This window comes from Scardinius erythrophthalmus, assembly GCF_964197995.2.
Source record: "Scardinius erythrophthalmus genome assembly, chromosome: 6".
Classification (NCBI taxonomy): Eukaryota; Metazoa; Chordata; class Actinopteri; order Cypriniformes; family Leuciscidae; genus Scardinius; species Scardinius erythrophthalmus.
Window position 1 is genome coordinate 6859943 of NC_138226.1, and position 18764 is coordinate 6878706.

The 18764-nt window shown below is 37.2% G+C and overlaps 1 protein-coding gene across 2 annotated transcripts in view; it reads left to right on the forward strand.

Annotated features, from left to right (window-relative positions):
- Positions 1–18764, forward strand: part of hdac4 (histone deacetylase 4) — a 195460-nt gene that overhangs the window by 66983 nt on the left and 109713 nt on the right. For both annotated transcript variants that reach the window (XM_081369248.1, XM_081369249.1), the window contains exon 3: positions 4733–4801. In XM_081369248.1, the coding sequence (XP_081225374.1) occupies positions 4733–4801 (69 nt within the window). The remainder of the gene's footprint in view (positions 1–4732; positions 4802–18764) is intronic.

Here is an 18764-nt window from a genome sequence, read left to right on the forward strand (position 1 = left end):
TGATTTTGACACTTTTGTACAATTTATGCACCAAGTCATTATAACTAGTTGCTCTAACCCTTGACTCGTGGCAGAAGAGCTCCTGACCGCAGTGCTTGATGCTCGATGCACGCATGCCTAAGTAACTGCAGTGCTGTGTTGTGGGGTGCAGTTGGAGATGCACTGTGGGTCTGATTAAAATGCCATGATGGTACAGGCTCTGCTCCTGTCTGGTCCAGGGAGGCTTCCAAAAATAGAGCGCGCATGCAGCGAGACGAGCCCAGGAACGTGCGGCGGAAGCACAAACAGCTTCCATCCTTTGTTTATTCTGTCTTCTCTTTAATGCCCCTCTTTCTGCCTCCTCCCATCTACATCACTCTCAGGAGGAGAAAGCAGGAGGTGTGCTGCCACAATCTAAAAAGCTTCCTTGTTCAGAGGGGACACCGTCGGAGGGCTCTTCCATGAATGTTTTATTTTTGCTGTGCAGCAGCATGTATTAATCATGACTTCTGTCTGGATGGCTGAAAATAGCATCATGGAAAGACAAAAGTTTGTTAAAAGCCTGAGGCCTGTGCGCTAGGCGCCTTCAATAGATCCTCGTCGGCTCGAGGCTCATCGTACGTGTGCCGATGTGCCGCAGGTTCCTCGGGTTCCTTGCTCTCCGGACTCAGCGGGGCTCAGTGCCGGAGCGTGCTGGGTTACAGAGGCGGATAATCACGGCTGAGCGAGGTAATGCTGTGGGCTGTCTTGTTTATCTGCCTCCTGCTCCTCCAGCCTGAACTCGTACACCCTGTATCGGAGAGAACAAACACGCGCGGTAAACAGAGGTAGGAAGGCATCGAGACGTGTTCAAGTTCAGTGGTTGTGTAACATCTTGTCTGCTAAGATGTCTTCATCTTGTCAACTGAAATCCCATAATCCTTTGCCGTGCGGGTCGGGATAGGGCTGCAGCAATAAACATTAAAATTGAAATTAATCAAAATAATTGACTCCAAAAATTTCATTATTTCTTTCTCTCTCTCTCTCTCTCTCTCTCTCTCTCTCTCTCTCTCTCTCTCTCTCTCTCTCTCTCTCTCTCTCTCTCTCTCTCTCTCTCTCTCTACATACATATACATATATACATATACATATATATATATATACACACACACACACACACACACTCACACACACACACACTCACACATACATATACACACACACATATATATATATGTGTTTTTTTTTTACAGCTTTTTACAGCTTTTTTTCTTAAAAAAAAAAAAAAAAAAAAAAAAAAAAACTTCCCTTTCCCTTTTAAAACCTCGCTTACCGGGCTTATGCTACTCTGAATAATGCCTGAACTTCGTATTTTGAGCACTTCTTGCGTTGTTTTTGCCTCTTCATGATGACTCGCTTAACTTAGTCCTAATCTGTAAGTCGCTTTGGATAAAAGCGTCTGTTAAATGACTAAATGTAAATGTAAATATGTGTATGTGTGTGTTTGTATATGTATGTGTGTATTTTTACTTCATTTTAAAATAATAATTTTTGAATGTTTTAAAAATGTTTATTTTTAAATGTAATGTAAATTTATTTATACATTTTCATGGGTTTGAATATAAAAATGAAATTGTGAGAGTGAAAATGTCCCTCTAAATTCACATTACATACAATGCGTCCAGATGCTTTGATCTTTTTTAAATTGGCGATTTATTAATACTGGTTCTCTTTATTATAAAGCAGTAATTGTAAAAGCAACGTATATATGTATGTATGTATATATGCATGTTTTGGAGATCTTTTTTGGATACTTTCTTTATGTACACAGGCTTTTTTTTTTTACCTGATTAATTAAATAAGTAATGAAGAAGCAATTCATGAGTATATTAATCAGAATAATCATTGAATACAGCTTTATTTTCAGTTTTGTTGAACACCTCAGTCTGGGAATACCGTGTTCACGCAGCATTCCGTGCACGTTTCTCTGGAACAGCTCTTATCAGCAGGATGATTGATACACTCTGTTCTGATCTGAATTCACAGGGATAAGTGTAGCTCTTATCTGAGCTGCTGTGTGTATTACATGAATGGATGAGGTCACTTGGGTCCTGTCATTCAATGAGATCCAGAGATATGATTAAGTCGAGATGTATGAAGGCAGATCGGTTGATAGTAGTTGAGGCTGGGAGTTTGGAGGATTGGCTCTCGTCTCTGTTTTGGCAGTCTTTGGACTATCCAGGCTTTTGATCATAGGCATTAGCAGCGTATTTTGGACAAAGAGAAACCCACTTACCGTAGATAGGTAGAAACTGCCTGGATGACATGCAAATTGACCAACCATGGTTTGTTTTGGTCTTCTTTGATCTTCTTTTGATTCTTTATCCCCCCCATAAACTATACTAAAATATTTTACAGAATATTATATTTTTTCCTTTAGTTTTAGTTTGTAAGTTGGACAAATGAAGGTGTTTGGAGCCTGGTGTAAAAGCACAGTTCTGTCGGAAACGCTGTTAGCCATGGTCTCCGCTTTGGGAAAACACTGAGAAAATGTGTGTTCTGTCGTCTACAGACCAGACCAAACAGATCGAAGTATTCCTGAGTGTTTTGATGAAGAATCCACTTTTGCTGTTCAGAGTTGCCGTCGACCGCCGTACAGCAGGGTTGATTTGTCATCATCTGATTGTCAGTTGTGTGGGAATGTTTTTCCTGTCTTTCTGCCGCTCCGGGCAGGTTTGAGGACAGATTGGGCGTCTACAGAAGTGATGTTGGGGGAGAAAACTGGAAGAGACAACAACAAAATCTGAACCCCTCCAGATTTTGCGAGGCTTTTGTTTGTCCTCTCTGCAGTGTTCTGTGCAAACTGACGCGTAAAGCCCTCCGGTCTCACTTTCAGAGGAACTGACGACTGTTGATCCGTGGAAACGACCCTGCCGCCGCTGGCCAGACTGTGACTGGAATGTCGGTTGAATGAAACGCTGTGAAGTCTTCGCATTCCTCTTCCTCTGACTCTCAGGCTGTGATTCACTGTCTGTCTTTGGCGAGTAGGTGTGAGACACATTGGGGTCAGTGTGTCAGGAAGCTCACTCGTGTGAAGTGCATCTGAAGCTCATTACTGTGAGATTAATGGAATGCCACCAAACCGAGTTCTTTTTTACATGTTCAAAAAAGATATAATATTTTTAATTACTATTTCGATCATTTAATTTTTTTATTTAATTTTAAAATAATTTTAAATAAGGATACACAACCGTTAAAATGTTTGGGGTCGGATTCTGGTATGTTCACCAAGTGTGCATTTATTTGATAAAAAATTCAGAAAAAAACTAATATTGTAAAATATTATTCAAATGTAAAATTAGTTTTCTATTTTAATATATTTTTAAAGGTATTTATTTGGGTCCTTTTATAAATCTTTTCCTGTGATAACATTTCTTATATGAAACATAAATACTTACATTATTACTATTCCCTTTACTGTCACTTCTGATCACTTTAATGTCATTGCTGAATATAATAATTAATTTCTTTGCTAAAAATCTTACCAACCCATAACTTTTGAACAGTAGTGTCCAGTAAATTGAGTATTGAGAAAATAAAGCCTATTTTTGTACCATTTAATATTTTATTTCATTGTCAATTTACCTTAATTGCCATTTACCATAGTAATATGTATTATTATTATTTAATTAGCTATTGATTGTTGTTTAGATTACTGCATTTTTTTTAATGCAGAAATTGTGAAAGCAAAAACTAAATAATTAAATTCACTATATTTTTTTATAACTTTTATAAATGAAAACTAAATATATATATACTGTATATATACATATACTGTATATACACACATATATATATATATATATATATATATATATATATATATATACATGCATACATACTGTACATGTCTTAATGAAAATGTCACAATGGAAAATATTTTTGTTGGTTTGTTCTTAAAGGGTTTTATGAGATTCCCCCAATGCACACTTTCTCCTTTGTTATGGTGGATTAATATGAGATGTGCAGGTTTTATGATCCCTCTGCTACTGTATGTGTGTGTGTTTGTGCATGCTAATGCTCTCATGTATTCTGCATTGAGCCTCTCTCTCTCTCTCTCTCTCTCTCCCCCTCCCTCTCCCTCTTTTAGAGATCTCGGCTATTTATAGCTGGTTCTCCCTGAGTTATCTTGCCTACTGATGTTGTTTTGCCTTTTCACATAATTATAAATCCTGCTTTAGGAAATCTGTTGCGTGTTCATTTCATGTGCGCTGTGGACCTTTTTCAGGGTAGATGGCAGATCTAAATTGATTCAAATAAAAATGTGGCTGTGAGAGATAGACATAGAGTTTATATTCAGTAGGTTTTGTGCTTCGGTGTGGATTTTTTAGCTGATGAAATATTGAAAATATGGCCAAAAAAAAATTCCTGAGTGAAACTACAGAGAAAAACATTTGGGACCTGATATGAAAGTTGTATTAGATGTGAAACAAGACATTACAGTTTTGATGAAGGATTACAAAGAGTAAGCAGGAACATGTATTAGAAAGAAATGAAATAGAGACGGTTTTGTTACCTTTAAGACAGCGAGTGCATGTCAATCCCTCACATTCATTTGCTTAACAAATATGACGTCTTCCCTGGCAATGGTCCATATGTTGCATATGTAGTTTGTGTTCAGAGCCGTAAGAGAATATCTTGATGACGTCTGCTTCGCTGATCCTCAGCGCTACACGCCATTTCTCAGTTGGAATTGTTTCTCTCTCTCCCGCAGATGGACTTCCCAGTAAAGAACAGCCACTGGAACTTCTGAAGCCATCTGGAGTCAACCACATTCCTTCTGGTAGGACTGTGTGTGTGTGTGTGTGTGTCTCACAGGGGCACAGAAAGTCTGATTGGCTTCTGTGACACTGTAGAGTTGGAGATGTGTTTCGGGCCTTTTTAAAAACGTTTCATTCAGTGGAAAATATAGCATCAGATTATCTATCTATCTGTCTATCTGTCTATCTGTCTATCTGTCTATCTATCTATCTATCTATCTGTCTATCTGTCTATCTATCTATCTATCTATCTATCTGTCTATCTATCTATCTATCTGTCTGTCTGTCTGTCTGTCTGTCTGTCTGTTGTTCCATCTATCGCTATCTGTTGTTTCGTCTGTCTGTCTGGCGTTCTATCTATCTATATGTCTGTCTGTCTGTCTGTCTGTCTGTCTGTCTGTCTGTGTGTTTATCTGTCTGTCTTTTGCATATATATATATTTGTTTCTGTATCTCATATATATATATATATATATATATATATATATATATATATATATATATATATATATATATATATATATATATATATATATATATATATATATATATATATATATATATATATGTATATATATATATATGTATATATGTATATGTGTGTGTGTGTGTACATGTGTGTGTGTGTGTACATGTGTGTGTGTATGTGTGTATGTGCGCATGTGCGCTCTCTCCTCTTGGAGCTGGAATAGTGGAATAGCAGTGGATTGCTGGCTAGCCACAAACACACTGGTTAGCCCGATGTGGTTTCCCTCCGCTCCTGCTAAAAGAGACAGAGCGTGGCATCTGTGTACAGACACTCACACATGTTGGCCCGGCCAGAGAGCCACACACAGACCGCTGTAGTCTGAGGACTCTGGTACTACACTGAGGCTTAGTAAGAGGTTTATGGCCATGTTGAACACACACAATAATGCAATGGAAATAGCTTTTCTCTTGGCTAGAGTGAAAAGTTTTGGACCTTTTTAGTAAATCCCTTTTAACGGGAAGGAAAGGAAAGTATGTACAGTAAGATGAAAAAAGGAAACAATAAAGAATGAAGGATTGAAGAATTTTACGGAATGACAGAAAGGGAGACGGGGCAGGAATGAGAAAAAAGAAGGAAATGAAGCAGGCAATGAGGAAGGAAATAATAAAGGTAAATAATTTAAGAAAGGAAGGAGGGGGAGAAGATAGCAGATTATTTAACAGATTTTCTGTTCATGTCTGAGACTGAAGTGGACTTGAAGGACTTTAGTTTTGTCTTGATGACCTGTTTAAGGGGTGCAGGTTTAGACCCTGTCTAGGCTGGTTCAGCTGGCTTTAGTCTTGTGTAGGACTGGTTTAAGACTGGAACTGAGGAGCAGGAAACAGATGGTGCTGAAAGTCTCGCCTGGAGACCTGCTCACTGCCAACGGCGCCTTTCCACTCTTTCACTCTCCCTCTCTATCTGTCTCTCTTCCCCTGTTCCCCTCCATGCTGAATTAGTATTGATTGTAAACATGCTCTCTGAGCAGGGACCAATGGTACTTTATACCGTATGTTTAATGAGTCCGCGTGGACAAGGCGTGCTTGCTGTTTTTGGATCATAACGTTCCCAGCCAGCACTGGTGTTTTTGGCCGAAGTGGACTGTAGTTACTGTACGATGCCTTCATTTGTCCGATGCTTGCGTCGGAGCAGCAAATACGCAATAATAAACCCCCATATGCAGCTTCATGCATTATTCAACATGTGTGAGACATGTAAGCAGCATTAGATATTAGGCGGTCTGCGCTGTTCCTTTTGAGAAAAAAAAAAAAAAACACTGTTAAACATGGAGAGGCAGCTATTTATACAAAATACCAGGCATTGCTACTCATTCTCATTAGCATAATGCAAAAAAATCAAAACTTTTGTAAAAAAGTCATTTAAATGTACTTCACAGTGTTCATTTTCATTACTGTATTGAAAAAATAGTGTTATTTATTGTGTGTATACTGTATGCAATAATATTACAAAAATCAATAAATATATGTAGGTATATATAATAGTATATAAATACTTTTTTTTTACATATTTAGCATTTATTCATATATATTTAATTGTATTTTTATAATACAGTAATACATTGTTATCATAAGTCTAATATAGCACTGGAACATAGCACTCACATTTAATTATTTAAGTTTAAGTTAATTTAGTTTTAGTTATTTTAGTACTTTGAACTACAGTAAATGAAAGAGATTAATTTAGCTTTGGCAGCTAGCTGAAATAATATATATATATATATATATAATTTTTTTTTATGTTTTCTTTTTAGATAATGGTTTTTCTTTTTTAAGTAACACCAACAGCTATAATAAAAAAAAAAACACTTTATTTCTTGTTTTAGTTAACGATAACAACCCTGTATTGAACTACTTTTGTGTTGTTTTCTATAATGCTTTTGAAAAACCAATCAATACATGCAATTTTCTACCTTTTTGTTCCACAGAAGACAAAAAAATCATATTAAAGAATGCCAAAATGCTCATATTTGAATGTCTTAAAATTTTCAGAGAGGAAAATGCATCAGGAAAAGAGTCCTGTTTGCATGCCAAACTGGTTGAATGTCTGAGTATCCTGAGTGTCTGTCTGTCTTATGTCTTATTTATGTTGTAGACGGCCTTTGCGCGGCCCTGGCGTGCGAGTTCATTCAAGCATGTTTGTCTGCATCTGTGTGTCTGCTGAGAGCTTGAGTCATCTCAGTGTGTTATTCTTACAGTTTTTGTGTGTTAAAGCCTCTTAGACACACACGACACACACACACACACACATTCTGGTCAAGTAATGCTATGACCTTTTCATGCATTCACACATAATTCGCTCACTCATACACACTCTTCCTCAGAGGAGGCTTGTGAAAGCGTACTGGCTCTCGCAAACGTGCTGGGCAGATCTCCTGCTACGAGGGCGGAAAATGAATTGAAAATGAAGATGAGCTGTTGGCGACTTGTTAAACGCCCACACCTCTGAGCTCCAAACCGGCCTTCTCCAAAAAAAAACATGCAAATGCATCTGCTCTTTATAGCGATTTCATCCGATGCATTGCTTTTTGCAGCTTTATTGGATAGAGTCAGTGGAACGGGGAGTCAAATTCAAACGTGCATCTCTAGCGTGAGAACCGAGGCCATCCACCTTGCTTGTGCATACGTAAAAAAAAAATTGGGCTATCTGTTTGTGGTTAGCCAATGGAAGCATGAATGAATGATGCATTTATATAGTGCTTTACTATGTACTATCCAAAGCATTTTACAATCATATATTTCCTCAACCACCACCAGTGTGCAGCATCCACTTGGATGATGCAACGGCAGCTACAGAACAACGGCGCTCGCCACGCACACAGTGTGTTAAACACATTTTACCATGTTTAAAGTTGGCATGAAGCAGAAGTTGCGATAGTCCTTTCTTTCCTATTGTGATGTATATCTGAGTGAAACAACTCTTTGAACTATAAAAAATGTTGGCCTGGACTTGATTTTGTCCATTGGGAATTGATTGGATGGTTGTGGTTTGCTATTGGTCGATCTCATGTGAGTGACAGGTTGTCCCGCCCTCGCGCCAGTAAACACGTCATCAGAGAAGAGGTATCGCTACAAGAGTTAATTTGATTAAAGATTATATGACACATCATGATTTACAAAAAATTATGAGCACAGGTAAATCATTTATTTAAAAGCAAGAATTGCCTATTTTGATTTCATGGTAACTTTAGATTAGAGATTGGTAGGCCTAGAGAGGATTGTGTATTAATAATATACATTTTGGTCTGTTCCTCACAAGTCTATCATGGGAGAGTTATATAGTTTTATCATTTTTGTTTATACGTCTTAGTTAATTTAGTTTATTTTAGTACTTCAAATAAAACTAAACTAAAACAAGAAATGAAGCCTTGGCAGCTTGTTTTTTTTTTTTTTTTTATATATGTTTTTTAAAATTTTAATTTAAATATTAAATAAATATTTACATTTATTTTGCAAGTAATAAAGTTTTAATAGGATTGATCTTCATAATTATATTCATCTAATTTAAATAATGCATGAAGATAATGTAAAATTAAGGGTTATTTAAGCTATTCATTTTATTGTTTAATCTAACATTTTATGTCTATCACATGTGTATCATAAAAAGTGAACTGCCATGTATCATTATTAATAGCAACTTTGGTCTAGTTTTTTCATAAAGATGATGTTTGTGTGTGATTGCTGGTCGTCTGAAGAAGAGGAGGCTTTGAGAACATGATTCACACAGGAGATGATGAACTTTATGAAGACAGATTTGTTTGCATATTAAGTAGCCTGACTGAGCGAGCTTTTCTTTCAGAGGGTGGCAGTAAGAAGTGTGTGTGTGTGTGTGTGTGTGTGTGTGTGTGTGTGTGTGTGTGTGTGTGTGTGTGTGTGTGTGTGTGTGTGTGTGTGTGTGTGTGTGTGTGTGTGTGTGTTTTTGTGTGTGTGTGTGTGTGTGTGTGTGTAATATAGTATGCATCTGAGGCTCCTACACCACAAATGTCTTCTAAAGATGCTCGTGTATCTGAGCAATATGTTGAATATTCACAATAACTTTGATTTTAAAGCACTTGTTATTGGGCAATTCCATTTCTTAAAGACAACATAATTCATTAGTTTTGTGATCCTTCGCTTTCTTGAGAGATATTTTTATCTCTAATATAAACTGCATTAGGCATTACGTCATTAGTTTTTAAAATCATTTTCATTAATCATTTTGAAATATTTCATTGATTTTATTCAAAACACTTAATTCACTGAAAACATTCCCTGACTATTTTAAAATGGATTTTTACTGTATTTTACTTCTTGCATTAAACCTTTTGAATCTATTTGGCAAAAGGGGTTGTTAGCTCAAACTGATGGTTCCTCTAATTCCCCCCTTTAATCCACACCTATCAATAGATATATTAAATATCATCAGAAAGCTGGAAAATATTGAGAGAATATTGCATCCAGTGATGTGTGTTATGTGGTGGTGGTGTTGTTGTGTGTGTGGTGTGTGTGTGTGTGTTTGGGGTTCAGGCCCTACAGCGATAAGCTTGGATAGTCCACCCGGTGCTCCCAGAGTCCTGTTTTATCACAGCGCTGCCTCTTTATTTAGAGCACTGAATTATAGATGAGCTCTTAAGTGGAAGAGAGAGACACAAACAGCACTACAGATAAGAACAGAGAACAGGGACAGAGCTTGGCTCTTGAATGGGCGTGACCCATATGCTAATGCATGAAATGCCCTACCTTATTAACTCCTTCAGTCTGATTTTATATATATATAATATATGTATACATGTGTGTATATATATATATATATATATATATATATATGTATATGTATATGTATGTATATGTATGTATGTATATATATATATATATATATATATATATATATATATATATATATATATATATATATATATATATATATATATATATATTATAGTGGTGTAAAGGTTAATTACTCACAATTTAGTTTGTCACGGTCTTGGTACGGTTCAGTATGTGCTATGTTCAGGAAAAACAGACTACTGTCAAATAAAATAAAAAAGATATATAAAAACAAATAATCAAACTACAAGCAACAGCACAAATGAATACAATAGAGCAAATATACAAATACAATAAACAGTGCTTTTCAGGATATTTAGGTTTCTAACAGTAGTTTTCAGACAGAAATTGAATAAAGTAATCAAATGTAAAACAACATATTTGCATAATCTTCACTGTATAAAATAAATAAAGATTAATCATTATTAAAGTTACAAAAGCTATTTAGTCAAGGGCAGTGAGTGATTTCCTTGTCTTTTGTTGGTTTATTAACATTAATAACAATAGAGTAACAATATTAGGCTGCTGTCACTTTAAGACATAATTCACGGATTCCAATACACTGATATTAATACACATGTGTTGTCTTTCTCTACTGCAACATGCAGATAGCGACATGTGCTTATCAGGTCTCACCTGCGCTCACACGCTATCAACACCGACCCGGGTGATGACGGCGTAAATGACTGCTCATATTAGAGCATACGGCACTCGCAATGAATGGGTGGCTGTTACACCCATAATAAATATAGGTAGATAGATAGATAGATATGACTTGAACCTGCATCTCTTGTGTGAGCACGGCTCACATACTGGACATAATATAACTTATGGACAGTTTTAAGGGATGTAGATGATGAAATTTGACACATTTTGCAGCACTAATGTAATCTGCACACTGAAATGGTGGCATGTTTTAAGAGCTATGGAGCTTTAACAGTCACCTTGTCTCCACTATAAGGACAGTTTCTTTGTGTGGCTGAAAGATTCTTTTGGCTTACGGTGCGTTTCTCTTTCACTTTCTCTCACTGTCCTTCCCTGTCCGCTTCTCCCTGAAGAAAAGGGTCATTGCACTGCTCCACCTCTCTCTCTATCCCTCTCTTCTTTTTTCTCAGGACTGGCTGAACTCCAGAGGGGATGGAGTCCAGCCAGGTCAGTAAAGCGGACTGATACGCACCGCTAAAGCCAAGAGGGCGGGATGGGTCGAGGGCGGAGCCTAACTGCTATCCCAACAGCCCTGCGCAATCCTACAACAATTCAGCACAAGTTTTAGTGCTTACTATGAAACTCATATTGCATAGTGAATTCTCACTCTGCTGATTCAACACCAAAAAATGCATTTGACCAAAACTTTTGCTGACACAGGTTTAGACTATTTATTATCGAAAGAGAGATCAATTGAGTCATGAAGTAGAGTTAGGTGGTATGTCGAAAGTCTTGGTCTTGGCTCCAAAATCATGGTGATTGTGTTTTTGTCATGGTGATTGTGGTTTTCTTACATTACCACTGTTTTGGACTAATTGTTTAAATGCATTCGCTTACTGGTTCATAGGATTGAAAACTCTCCTGGAGTTTAATGCTTAGAATGATCTGATCACAAACAGAGAAGGGAAATCAGGTTAAAGGGTTAGTATAGAAATGTCCACCTACCAGGGTTACAGGTGCTTGCGCCATCGTAGATGCTCAGTATGATAACCTCCCGACTCCTAATGTCATCTAACTATGTGACGCAAGTTACGATAATGGCACAATTTCGCGTGCCTTAGTAATTTATTTGCGTTCAATTATTTTGATGCATTAAGGATTTCAAATTAACATTTACATTGATGTTGGCCGTCCTCATATATATAAGTTGTAATAGAAATTATTCAACCCCCATTTACAAATCAGGTTTATTGGCAAAATTTACAGACTTACAGCTGTTTGCAATGAACAAATCAAACAAGAGTAATTGAAATAGCTCAACACAACAAATGTTTCAAGTGGTTTCTGCAAATTTAACTGAAAATGCAACTTTTAATGACAGTCTCAAAATTATTCAACCTCCTGAATAGAATCCCTCACAACAGCACAAATCTGCAAAACAGATGTTGTATCAAGCACATCTGATGCAACTAATCAAGGGCTTCATTAGTTGGACCAGTTGTGTTTGAGCTAGAACACATGAAATACCTGAACTGGCTAATTCTTTGTTTAGGTTTGTTGAGTGTCATGTTTGACAAGTTTGCAAGTTCAAAGTTAAAGGAACAGTGGTTACACTACCTGGATGGGGCAGAAAAAGGAAGCTATCAACGGCTGCAACCAGATTTCTGAGAAGGCAGGTTCAGAAAAAAAACCTTGAGTGACTGCAAAAGACCTGCAAGAATACTTGGTGGCAACAGGCACTGAGGTTTCATTTTGCATAGTAAGGCGCGTACTAAACGCATGCGTTTCCATGCCAGAACTCTAAGACGCACACCACTACTGACCCAAAAGCACAAAGAAAAGCTCCAATTTGCTCAAAATCATATAAATAAGCCACAGAAGTTTTGGGATTCTGTTTTGTGGAGCGATAAAACAAAGCTGGTACTTTTCAGCCCTATGGATCAGCGGTATGTCTAGAGGAAGAATGAAGAATATGCTGAAATGAACACTCTGCCTACATTTAAGCATGGTGGGGCTCGGTGATGCTCTGGGGCTGCTTTGTATCCTCTGGCACTGGAAACCTGCAGCGTGTGGAAGGCAAGATGGATCAATTGAAGTATCGGGAAATCCTAGGAGAAAACGTCATACCGTCAGTGAGGAAGCTGAAGCTTGGATATCATTGGACCTTCCAACGGGACAATGATCCCAAGCATACCTCATATTCCACCAAGGCTTGGTTGCAGAAGAAGTCCTGGAAAGATCCTACAGTGGCCATCATAGTCACCTGACTTGAACCCCATAGATAATCTCTGGTGGGGTTTGAAGAAGGTTGTTGCAGCACACAAACCCAAGAACATTACTGAACTGGAGGCCATTGCTCATGAGGAACGGGCTTAGATTCCTCATAAATGCTGCCAGAAGCTGGTGTCTAGTATTACATCTCGTTTGCAGCAGGTCATAACAGCAAATGGGTGTTCAACTAAATACTAAAGATGCTTGCCATGAAGGGGTTGAATAATTTTGAGACTGCAGAAGTCATTAAAAGTTGCATTTTCAGTAGAATTTGGGGATACCACTTGAAATATTTGTCATACCACCCAGTCCTAAATGAAGTCACTGTGAAAAGGTCTTCAACAGCCTTTTCACCAGAATGTTTTTAAGCTCTGTAGGCTGTGAGAGGGAGATGGTTTTCAGAGGAAGTCACCCGTGTACAGTACATGTGTTTTTGGAGGGAGAATGCTGCCTGGTCCAGGTGCCAGCCCTCACAGATGGTCATCATGCCTCCTGCCTGGCCCTCTGAACGTGGCACCCGTGTCCAGGTCGGAGCTGCCAAGCAAAGCGGTCGGCAGGCAGTAGACGGCTATTCTGTCAGGACTGTTGCACTCTAGACAGATCTCATTCATACATATTCTTACATCTGGTGTTGATTCCTACACATTATCCTCTGTAGTTGTTTTTCAAGGTATTAGCAATCAATTTTACTGAGATTTTTTTTTTACAGCGGTTGTTAATCAATTATTAGTTTCTAATTAAATAGTAAGAATAAACAATAAATGTGATGGGTGGCTAATTTTTTTTTTATTTTTTTATTTTTACGGTATTCACAGATAAATTGATAATTTAATGTGATATTTGGATAATATTAATAATAATTTAAATTGTAAAAAATAATTATTATTATTATTAATATTCATATTATTCTGGTTTTGAACCATTAAGGTTTTTTGCATTATGACGTTATTTTAATGACAATTAAACAATTAAATCCATTTCAACAATACTATCATATAAAATCTAATTTAATTAAACAATTTATTAAGTTACAATTTATTTAATATTTTTACTGATTGCTTTAGTAAAAAATTATTACATTTAAGTATTTACAGTAATCATTTCTGATTAAATAATGATTATGATGCGTTACACTAATGAGGGGTGGTTGATGAATGTGCATAATTGTCATGAAAATAATATAACAATGCAACAAAAATACAATTATATACATATACATTGGAATAAAACCAGGTTCTTGACATGTTGTGTGAGGTTTCACCAAGCTGTGAATCAAACAGTTTGTTCTGTAACTTAGTCACTTATCTCTCTCTCTCTCTCTCTCTCTCTCTCTCTCTCTCTCTCTCTCTCTCTCTCTCTCTCTCTCTCTCTCTTTCTTTCTCTCTCTCTCTCTCTCTCTCTCTCTCTTTCTTTCTTTCTTTCTTTCTTTCTTTCTTTCTTTCTTTCTTTCTTTCTTTCTTTCTTTCTTTCTTTCTTTCTTTCTTTCTTTCTTTCTTTCTCTCTCTCTCTCTCTCTCTCTCTCTCTCTCTCTCTCTCTCTCTCTCTCTCTCTTTCTTTCTTTCTTTCTCTTTCTTTCTTTCTTTCTTTCTTTCTTTCTTTCTTTCTTTCTTTCTTTCTTTCTTTCTTTCTTTCTTTCTTTCTTTCTTTCTTTCTTTCGAAACTCAGCTGTCCAGATGTGTGTCGTGACTATGGTGGTGTTCGTTCTACATAAACACATCTATCAATCTCTGTATGTTCTGCTGCCACTGATGGATTGACAGCTTGGCCGAGTGTTTTGATGGATTGACGGATGTATCATTCCTCAGCAGCCCAAGTCTATGAGTCCAGCTGTCTGTCAAACTGGCCATAGTGGCTTGTTAGAAGGACATTGCGTAATGCTCTAAATGTTGCCAGGACCGGAGCAGATCAATACAAACCTTGATCCACAAAGCCACACACACAGGCCTTTCGAAGACCTACAGGAGAACAGTTGCCGCCCATGTCTGGCAGATCTCAAAGTGGAATTGCAGTTGTGTAATGCTAGTGTCACCAAATGGAATTGTAGAATAAATGACTTTTCAAACAGGTTTTCCCGAACGTTACGTCCATTTTCAATTGTTTGGCCGAACAGATGCCAATCGTTGAGCCAATGTGCAATGTTAAAAGCACCACAGTGTTTAGACTTTATTGGGAAACCAATCTACAGCTTACTTAAAGTTGTCTTTGCACATTATAGTCCACATAAAACAGCGTTCACAACCCATTTTACATCCGTGATGTGGTTTATTTTTAAGTCAAACAGGATAGTCAATGAGAAAGAAAAATGGTGGCTTTGTTTTATTTATCTGGTCTCTGTATTGCACAGTGTAATTGTTAACTAAAATGATTAAAAATCCTTTTCAGATATTGAACTAAAGTTGAAATAAAATATTAGATGAAAAATTTAACTAACTGAAATAACTTTAGGCTGAAGTACTAAACTTACTAAAAATACAAATAAAATTAGTAAAAATAGTAATATTTAAAAAAAAATGACAAAAGCACATAAAACAACTATAAAATCTAATTGATCATTTTAATAAACACTTTAATATTAAATACATACTGCAAAAATGACACTGGCAATTTATTCTTTTTGTCTCGATACTAAATAATACAAATTTTAACCAATTGCTAACATTTAAAAATGTTTTAAATTGAAATCTAATGTGTTCCCATTTTTTATTAGATGTTTGAAAAATGTTCGTTTTCATTTATTGAATGATTTTAACATCAGAAAAATACAGTAATGTAAACTGATGGAATGGACTGTTTGGTTCTGGTCGGGCTCCTGTCGTGTGCTCTTCCACGATCACATGTCTGTAACAAGATGAGAGCAGGATATTAGATGGGCTAATAGCTGAGGAATCGGTCTTTTCCTGGAAGCAGCGAGGCCGTTATTGCAAAGACCCGGAGAGAGAAAACAATCCTGCTGTAAAGTTACCCGCAGATACACAGACCATGTGCTTCCCCACAAGCGTGTTTTCAAACAGCCGTTATTTCCTGATGGCTGCTGAGGTCCAGACTGACTTTTGATTTCCGGCTGAGTGGACGATACCAAACCTAATTTATTCGCCTCTGTCTTGTTCTTGAAGAGCAGAAACTACGCGCCATGCAAATGGATGGGATGCGTTTTAGTGCATAGTGAGTTTTGTATGGGTATTAGGGGGAGTGTCGTGTCTAGACTGTATGCCATTTAGCAGGATGGTTTTGCTGTTATTTTCAACTTGCTGAGAAAAAGAGCATTTTTCTGTTGAAGCAAATGAGCCTGTAATACTTCTGCATGGTTGCAATTCAGAGTTTAGTTCTTCGAAGATGAGCCCAGTCTATGAATATTCAAAAGATAATTGTGAAAACCTTAAAGTGGACTTTTCTACAATAACGATAGACAAAATAATTTTGGTTCTTGGAAATATCTGTGTATATACGCATCTGTATGTATATTTTTCAAGCTTGTTTGCAAGATTTAGTGATTCTATTTGGTCCCATTAAGAACTTGAAATCTGTGGAACAAAGCTGTTCTCGGATGTGGTCCTTATCTCACAAATTAATCAGCATATTTCCGCGCAAGGCTTCTGACAGCTTTCCATACTGAAAATGAATGGGCATTTGGAGGAACTCCAGCTTGAAATGCCATCCATTCATTAAACTCTGATTCAAGAATCCAGAGCTAAATGAGCTTTTTTCTGAAGTGGTTCACAAAGTCCCTGCCTCTTGCATGTTTGTTTATTCAATATTTTGGCTAATTTGATTGTTTTCAGCTACCGATAAGAGCGTAACACAGATCCCTTCAACATGCTATCTACTAATTCACAGCATAGGGTTAGTAAAAGCATGATCCTGAGCACTTTACCAACCTCTCTTTGATCTGCATGGCACCACGGTCATCATTTGCTGTCATTTGCCATATGAGAGCCTTATTTTTCTACTTTTAAAAGCCTTCACGCATCTGTGTACTTACTGTCTGCATTATTCATGCTCATCTCAGCACTACACGTGCATGTGTGCAGTACATTGGTGTGCTTCACCCGCAACATTTCTGAGAGAGAGAGAGAGAGAGAGAGAGAGGATCTAAGCGCCTCTGAAGCCTCTGGTCAAAACCAGCGAGGTTACGCAGCCCGGCCAGGCCAGGGTCCGCAGGGGCCTGGAGCTCTTGAGTGAAGACACCGCGGGGCTAATGGACCAGCACACACACTCCCTCAGCTTCAAGAGCTACAGAGAGTGTGATGAGCCTGAGGGACTGAGTAAATATGAATGAGGTCTTTCCTCCCACGTGCTCCTCGCTGCAGAAGCCATTGATGTTGTTTTGACATCCGAGTGTGAGAGAACAAAAGGAGCAGAGCCTGAGCAGACTGCACAGGGCTGGGCTCTTCCAGTGAGCTTGACCAACACGTGTCTTATCCAGGCGTGATTTGAGAAAGCAGAACTTGACTGTGAGTACGGCTCGGGCGTTGGGTCAGAAAATAATGGGGGTAAAAAATGCCACTGAAATGCAAAATGTGTATGCTAATATCAAATGTTAAAATTCTGTTCTAGGCCAAGCAAAATTTTCGAATGATTCAGAATTTATTTGAATAAATTGGTTATTTTTCCTCAAATAATGACAAAAGTGTGTTCTTGTATTAGGTTTGCACAAAAAAAAATCGTTTTCGTCATTGAACTATTTCTAATCCTTGATTTTATTATGAAAAAGACACACTTCACATTTAATGAAAGTGAAGTGAATAAAGCTGATGGAATATCTAATGCACTTCTTAAAATTCTATTTTTGGCCAAGTTAATCATTCAAATGATTCAGAATAGGGCTGGGCGATATGGCCAAAAAAAAAAAAAATCACGATAGGCTAATTTTTTTTATATCAGTCGATATCGATAATTATCACGATAAAAGTCAAATCTTTATTTCTTTCAAGTTTAAAGGCAGATGTTTGCTCCTAAGTGAAAGTTGTAGAAACCAGAGCGTTAATTGTGGTTTTAAATACTCTTTATTGTGAGAATTATCAGGACCAACACTTGCCAAACTGGTGAACATTTCACAAATCTGAGGTAGAACATTCAACATTTGTCATTTTTCCTTAACAAAATAAATATCTTTATTGGACAATTAATTTCTTAGTTTCTGCATGTGCTAATTCTTATTTGGTAAAATGTAATATTCTGACTGTTTGAGTTTTATTAAACTTAACCATTGGTCTTCCAGTATCATGCATTTAGATCATGATAACCTCACTATCATGGCAAAATGTAACTTTGTTTTCTATGGCATTTGTATGAAAAACAGTAGCCTAAATACATTATTAAATACTGTAATTATATTCCATCAGTCCTTTAATACATCGTCTACATTAATAATAATACAATTCAATATGTATATCCCACATTTCATGGTAGAGTTAATATTACTAGGCTAACATCACAGTAAATCCATGGTAAATGATGGAAATTTGTAGACGGAAAAGCCTTCTGCGCACAGTGTTTCTCCTGTTTGTCAGCGCTGTTTCATCTGCCTTTAAACTGGTTTAAATCACTGAGACATTGCGTTCTTCGCTGAATTCAAGCGCTTCTCACTGGATTTCGTGACCGAGACCGATCAGTAAACGCATCTCTTCTAGTGAGCTCGCGCTCGCGCTGCCGTTTGAACTTTGAGCCGAGCGGATAAATGGTCCGTGTGGCGCGCGGTTCAAATGAGTTTCGTTCCGCTTTTGGCGCATGAACATTATCG